Source organism: Theobroma cacao, chromosome 2 (assembly GCF_000208745.1).
Source record: "Theobroma cacao cultivar B97-61/B2 chromosome 2, Criollo_cocoa_genome_V2, whole genome shotgun sequence".
Lineage (NCBI taxonomy): Eukaryota > Viridiplantae > Streptophyta > Magnoliopsida > Malvales > Malvaceae > Theobroma > Theobroma cacao.
Window position 1 is genome coordinate 11517138 of NC_030851.1, and position 8316 is coordinate 11525453.

General features: G+C 32.9%; 1 protein-coding gene across 1 annotated transcript; it reads left to right on the top strand.

The window, feature by feature from the left end:
* LOC108660642 lies at positions 7388–8032 on the top strand. Its single transcript, XM_018114895.1, has one exon. It carries the CDS (start codon positions 7388–7390, stop codon positions 8030–8032), a length of 645 nt encoding a protein of 214 aa, XP_017970384.1.

The following is an 8316-nucleotide window of genomic DNA, read 5'->3' on the forward strand; positions in this document are numbered from 1 at the left end:
TCCAAATTACAAAAAAAGAAGTTGTGCTGATTATATGCATAATTAGACGAATCCAAACTGAAGGAAAGCCAGCTTCTTCCAAGATCTCTTGTATGAAACTCCATCTCAAACTATCATATGCTTTCTCAAGGTCTATTTTAATAGCCAAGACTCCTCCTTTCCTCTTCATAAACCGCATTGTGTGAATAGCTTCTTGCACAACAATTATATTGTTTGTTGCTTGTTTACCCGGAATGAAACTGCATTGAGTTCTGCTTATTAATTTATCCAGCAAAGGTCTTATCCGATCAACAAGTACCTTGCTTATGATTTTAAGAGGAATCGAACATAGGCTAATTGGCCTAAATTGAGAAATATTTTCTGGACCTTGCACTTTCGGGGTAAGAGAGATTAATGTGTGGTTCAATTCGATAGGAAAATACCCTGATGATAAGGCTGCTTGAACAAAATTGTAAATATCCGAACCTATGGTAGCCCAATTCTTCTGAAAGAAACCCACAGGAAACCCATCAAATCCTGGACTTTTATTAGGACTCATATCGAACAAAGCCTTTTTTACATCATTGGAATCAACTTCCTTTGTGAGTTTGACTACATCAGTTGCTTCTAATTTCCAGTCCAATTTTTTTGGTAGTGAGACCGTAACACCATCATCAGAATAAAGATTTCTGTAAAATTGAAAAACCATATCTTCCAATTCTTTTTGATCAAAACACCATGAATTATCATCCTTCTTTAAAGTGTTGATTTTCTTTCGACGTTGTTTGCCTTTAACTAAAGAATGATAAAATTTACTATTGGCATCACCATACTTTAGCCAATCTGCTCTAGCCTTTTGTTGCCACATGAGCTCTTCTTGATATAAAACAAGATTATAATCTTTTACCAACTTAACCTCAAGGTTTTGCAGAAAGTCATTTGGTCCTTTGTCTAGGTGCATCTGATTTTAACCTTGCCAAAAGTCTTTTTTTCCTTTGTGAATATCTCCAAAGACTTCATGTCGCCAACTATTTAAGGAATTTGCTAAGTTCTTTAAAGAGAAAGTCAAATTGCTATTACCATAACTCCAATTTCTCTTTATAAACTTTTTAAAATCAGGATGTGACATCCAAGAGAATTCAAACCTAAAGTGTTTAGTCATATTAGGCACCGTGGAGGGATCTTGACAGCGTACCAATAATGGATGGTGATATGAATGAGTTCGTGGAAGAAATAAGACTGCTGCTTTAGGAAACATAGAACTTTAAGCTTCATTTATCAATACTCGATCTAGGCGAACTCTAGTATAATTCAAACCTTCTCTTTTGTTACACCACGTAAACTTGGGACCAGATACCTCCATGTCAATAAGTTCACAATAGTTGAGACAATCTATTATCTGATTACACAAGTTAAAGTTGACATCTATTCTTCCTTTCTTTTTTTTTGGCGATATAACCTGATTAAAATCACCAATGACCATCCAAGGCATATCATGCAAATCACTAGCCATTTGGAGAGACTGCCATAATAACTTTCGTTCAAATGCTTCCCTGCTTCCATAAACAGCTGACTAAAGCCATTATTTATTTGATTCAGATACTAACACATGAACAATCTAAGAAGAAAAAGCCAAAATTTCGAGTTTCACTAGATCATCATTCCAGAGAATCCAAATACCTCTTGAGAAGCCTTCTGATTCAACTCGAAAATAATTAGAAAAACCAAGACGATTGCAAGTCCTATAAGCTTTTGTTCTTGAAATCCTTGGCTTTCGAATAATTAAAATTCTCAACTTGTAAAGCCTGATCAAATTTTTCACATTCCTTATGCATCTTCGAGAGGCTGCACCTCTTACATTCCAACTCATAATATTAAACATGAAATAAGGGAAAAGAAAATTAAAATTGGAAAATAGAGACTTATCTATCGCAAGATTAAACTTGCATTATGTCATCACCTCCTTCATCATAATCCCTAACATCTTTTGAGGATCCATACTTCAACATGCTGAAACTATTTGCATTCTTAGGCATATTTTCTTTTTCCCTTGCAACACCATTCACCCCAATGCCCACCTTGTTAACATTGTCTCCTAGTCGAATGAACAATTCAAACTTGGTATTAATTCTCTGTTCTTGAGGATTTGATTCAGACATGGAGGCTCCATTAACAATCTGCTGATGCAAGACACCGGTCCTTAATGAAGATTTATTAGCCACTGTAGGATTCGTCTTAGTAGTGACATCTTTAATCAAATTCTGATCCATACCCGACGATGCAATCCAAGGCATAGTAGCTGGCATAGTTTTGTCCTTCACTGTAACTGTGCCATTCTTCCTATTGGAAACACATGCAGATACTTGTAATGACTTCTTTAGTTCCTCTTTATCTCTTACAACTGCCTTGTTCCTTTTTGCTACCTTTTTCATACCCTTTGGATTTGTAAGCTCCAACGTCTTTGGGATAACTTCATCATCTTCTTGAGTTGAACCATCTTCCTCTAATATGACAAATTGAGAGCTTGAATTTAATTTAGCATTATGGTTACCCTCTTCAAAGATCATCTTTGGCTTCAATTGAGATCCACGTGCAGACCATGGCCTATTAGTCCTCCTATTTGTCTTTTTAGCCACCATCCAAGGTCTGAACTTGGAAGACTCAAAATCTTTCTCTTGGCTTTTGTTTTCCTGGTTTATCTTCTGAGCCTGTTCTTCAGATAACCTTTTTTACTCTTGTCGTCTCAAAGGACAACCTTCCATATCATGGCCAAATTTTCCACAGTTAAAGTAGAGCATCTTGAGTCCTTCATATTCTACCCTTTGCCATCGACCTCTTGTATAAATCTTTGAGACTAGAGGCTTATTAAGATCCAACTCCACACACATTCTAGCAAATTTACCCCTTGAAGCATAAGCAATAGTACGATCCACCTTCAAGGTCTTCCCTAGTTCATTGCCAATTCTTGATAAGATCTCATTATCATAATACTCAAGTGGCATTCTTGGTAATTTGATCCATGCAGCTACAGAGTCAATAGAGGTCTCATTAGAGCAAAATCCTGGTGTCCATCGTTTGATGGTAAGGTAATGTCCCATAATGATCCAGGGACCATCAGTCAGAACATGATTAGAGTCAGACTTGTTCGAGAATCGAAAAGAATAGAAGCCATTGTCCAAATCCATCGCTTTGAAATCCCTTACTAGCGACCACAATTGTTTAAGCCGATTGCATAAATAAGTGTAGCTAATATTCCTGCCTAGTAGCTTCACAATAAGGGTGTTCCTCCATGGTCTGTAGATCCTCTTCTTGTCTTCCTTTAATAGTCTGATGTAAGGCCCATCTGTTATTCCTTCAAAATTGTCATCATCAAAGTCCATATCCTTGAAGATTTCTCCATCTTCTTTCGAGTCAGATTCCCTTAGAAACTCATCATTGTGACCATGTAACAATATACTCTGGTATGATACTCGCGTAGTGTGTTCAGGTGCATTAGGACGATTGGTTTCCAGCTTCCCATTTGACGGCATGGGAGAAACGGATCTCTCCAGCCATGATCTACCTCGCTTCGATCCAACTTTATCTAAGTCATCTTTTCTTTTCTCTCCAGGAATTTCTAGCGGTTCCCTTAGTAGTTTCGCCTCCATGGAAAAACGAAGGTTAGGGTTTGCCTACTTTGACGGCAGTTGGGTAAAAGTCTTTCCTAGGGTAAAAGTCGACTCCACAACGATGTTTATATTTATCGCCTTTTAAACTTACAATTTCTCACCATATTATTTATCTTGAATGATAGCAAATATTTAGAGCTTAGGCACCGGAATCTTGCAAATTTTAAAAAATTAATTATATTTATTACCTTTTAATGTTTTAGTATTCTTGCTTTTTACATTTATGCAGAACTATTAAATAAGATTTTTTTTACAAAACTAAAAAATGGATTTGAAGGAATTTTTTTTAAAAAATTGAAGATTCCGGTTCTTTTCTGTATATTGTCTGCATTTGTTTGTTTAGTTATGTCATCAACTTACCATTGGACTATTCACATACACTTGCTATAATATATATTGTTGAATTGTAACAAATGATGAAAAAACAAAAGAGTTAAAATTCTCAAAATATTGTTAACCCTATTCACATAACCTAATATAAATATATAAAGATAAAGCCCTTAATGAAAGAGTTACTAAAAGAGGTTGATAGCATGTATCCTTTAGTTAATGTGCTTGTTTTAATTTGATACACTTCTAATTAAAAATTAATTTATTTTAACCAAATTAATTACATTTATTTCTTTCTGCATATCTAATATTCTTGCCTTTATAATTAAATTAATTACATTTATTCCTTTTTAAATATTTAATATTCTTGCCTTTTATGAATAAATGACGATAGAAAGTTTTCAAATTTTATATTAGAAGACCAAAACAATAGCATTATAACTTATTTCATTTGGACATTCTATGTATTTAAAATAAATTCAAGACTGTTGTTCTGTCAAACAAAATTTCAAAACTGTCATGTGTATCACCATTAATAGAGAAAAGAAAATCAAAATTTAAATAAAAAGCTACTTAATTGTGAACATTTTCCCATACTTTCTGGTCAGTATTTGTTAGCATATAAACATGTTGATTTACTAGTGAATCTTATACATTCAGAACTTTGATATGCTAGACTTGGAGGCTACTCTCCAGATGCAAGGGCTTTAATTAAGGTATTCTCTATCCACCCAATTCAATTAGTGCCTGTTTGGTTCATTTTTTTTTTTCAATTTATCTACTTTTAAAAAGCATAAGCTAGATCAAACAGGATTTTGAGAAGATCTTTAAAAAAAAAAAGCTTTTTTAAAGAACAAAATTAAAAAAAAAAGAGTTTAAAGAAAAACTCTAAAGAGGAGTTTTCTTTTCTTTTCTTTTAAAAACACATTAGCTTTTTAGGACATTCTCCTCTTTCTCTCAAGTGATTTCCCTCTCCTCTCCCTTCATTTGCAAATCACACTTCTCAAATGCAAATCAGGATCTCCCTTTCCTCTCCTCTACCTCTTTCTACAAAGATTACTAGAAAAAATAGGAAAAAAAAAAACAAAAGACCTAGCAACAGAAGAACAAAATCTGAGTTTTTTTACTTTTACAAATATTAAGAGAAAAAAGGATCCAAAATTTAAAGCTACATTCAGGTAATATTTAAAAGTTTTTTTTCTTCTTCACCAAAAAAGATTTTAATGTTAAATACATCATTTTCTCTTTTCTCTTCTTTCTTGGGGAATTGAAGCATTATCGTTTCCTCTTTGATTTTAACATCTAAAATCATATATAAGCTTGAAGCAGATTTGTTATGCTTTGGTTTATTAGGTGATTGAAGATGGCAAGAGTTTAGATAATTTTGCCAAATTGCTTACCAAATAATTTTAACTTAATTTTAAAAGCTATTATTTTTCATAAGAGCTATTATTTTAAAAGTTATACTTTAACACAAGCAAAAAAAAAAAAAAGCACCTTCCATTAATTATATGCCAATCAATCCCTTTGATTTTTATAAGGTTTATTTAATTAGATCCTTTTTTGAGTTACATTATTTTTAAAAATTTATTAATAAGCTCTCATTATCTATTAGATGGTGTTCATATAGTTGTAGGAGTTGTTTCATATTCAATTGTCTTGGTGTTTATAAATCACATATTGATTTATTAGTTGGGATCTATATATTCCACTTGACCCGAGTGTAATCCTTCTCCTATATCTATCTTCCTTCTAACACTGTATTAAAGGGTACAATTATTCCATGTTCTTTTCACTTGGCTTTTCCACAAGTAAAATTTATTAACCTAGTTCTTGTTCGAAAACAGTTAGTATCATCGCCATGAGAATAAGATAAAAGTTGCCACATGGAACACGTGATTTACCCTTCTTCTATAACCTATTTATGAATAGGGGCATTCAATTTCTAAATTTTGTTGATTGCATCATAAATTTGGGTGTCTTATTGTTTGAGTGATGACACAATATTTATTGCTTTAATGTCGTGTTGCAATTTATGGCTAGTCAAGAAATGCCTCCACTTAAGTTTGAAATTTCAGATAAACCAAAACATAATGCAAAGTGGGATTTGGTCACTACTAAAATCTTACTTCAAGTTTGTACGGATGAGATTCGTAAGTGTGAAAAACCAGGAATTTCATTTAGAACTAAAAGATGGGAAGTTGTAGTACAAAAATTTAATACTCGTGTTAATAAAAACTATACCCAAAAACAATTGAAAAATAGACTAGATAGTCTAAGGAATGAATGGACTTTATGGAAACAATTGAAGGGCAAAGAAACAGGGTTAGGTTGGAACCATGAGACGGGAACCATTGGAGCTGATGCCACATGGTGGGAGGCCAAAATAAAAATAAGTATTTTAAATTTTATATATTTCATCTACTATAAATTATTTTACATATGTACCTTGTTTAAAAGTTTCTTTCTCTTTGATGTTTGTGTAAGTCAATCCAAAATATGCTAGATTTAGGTATTAAGGGTTGAAACATGCTGATGAATTAGAATTTATATTTGGGGATACAGTAGCCACTAGTCAAAATGCATGGACACCAGTGGTGGATATACCTATTGAAGATAATATCAGATCTACAAATCTAACTCCGTTACAAGACAGTGTTGAATTTGATGTTGAAGAATTCAATTGTGATGAAAATGACGGCCCTATAGTAAACACTTAAATAAAAAGGAAAAAAATGATGCTAGAAGAAATGGGAAAAAAAAGTGGCAAAGGGTAAAGCAAAAATTGGGATTGCAGCAAGCTTGCAAAGAACATTGGAATGATTGTGCGAGGCGACAGAAAGTCATAACGCAGCTGAAAGTGCTAAAATTTCAATGTCATCACAAGCCATAGGACAATATCGTATTTCAGAGTGCGTTCGAGCCATGAAATCTCTACAAAATGAGGGAAAATTGAGTGCAAATGAATTTAATTTTGCACTACAATTGATTAAAAAGGAAGAAAATAGACACATTTTTATTTCTTTGCCAGATTTAAGTGATAAGCTAAACTGGATTCAATATGAGCATAGTCTATCAAAAAATTGTGGTGGGACTAGTTGATTAGTTTAGGAGTTGGTTTGTTTATTTTAGGTTGATGTTGAACTTTAAACTATTTTCTTTTTATATTTGTGTTACTTGTTATGTTTAATTAAATTGGTATTTGAAAGAATTTGCCATTATCCATGTTATATTTATTTGAATTGTTATTTGTATTATTTTATTTGCTTGAAATAAAATTTGTTTTTTTAATTGGTATACTTGGATTTCTACTTATTTATTTTGATATTGTTAAACAGATGTCTTCTAATGAAGTCAAAGCATCAATACAAGTTGTAAAGAGAAGCAAATGCGCAAGGTTTTATTAAAACATGTATGGAGGAGTTGCTATTGCAATTGTATATCACATGAATTACTTAATGAAACAAGGAAACCGATTCAATTATTTTTATGGATGGAATTGCGTATGTGAAACTTTACAAACTCCAGGTGAAAGTTACAGAATGTTTAGGATGGAATCACATGCTGTATTGCAACTTATAGAAACATTGATAAATAAGGGATGGTTACATCCATCTAAAGACATGAAAGCATTAGAGGCAGTTGCTTTGTTTCTTTGGACTTGTGCACACAACGAAACAAATCGTAATGTCCAAAATAAATATGAAAAATCGGCAGAGACTGTAAGGAGGAAGTTCGGTGAAGTGTTAGATAGTTTATGTTTACTGGCCAATGAAATCGTCAAGGCTTCAGATTTTCAATATGTAGAAGTTCCATCCAAAATTAAAAACGATCGTAGATATTGGCCTTATTTTCAAGGGTGCATTGGTGCTATAGATGGATCACATGTTCTTGCTATTCCTCCTGTGAATGATCAAATTCGTTTTATTGGTCGAAAGGGATATCCAACACTCAATGTCATGTTAGTGTGTAATTTTGACATGCTATTCACTTTTGTGGTTGTTGGTTGGCCTGGCACTACACATGACACCCCGTATCTTTTCAACTGTGCTTGAAGAAATGAAAGACGTGTTCCCTTACCCTCCAGAAGGTACAACTTATAATTTTTATTGTATAAAATTTGACATTCTATATATTTATCTCTTGAATTTTTATAATGAACTAATACTTAAAGCTTTAACTTTTTTCCTAGGTAAATATTATGTAGTGGATGCTGGTTATCCTAATATGAAAGTGTATCTAGCACCTTATAAAGGTGAAAGATATCACATTCTTGATTTTAGAGGTTGCAGTCAGCCAGAAGGTGTAGAAAAAACATTCAACCATGCACATTCTTTAT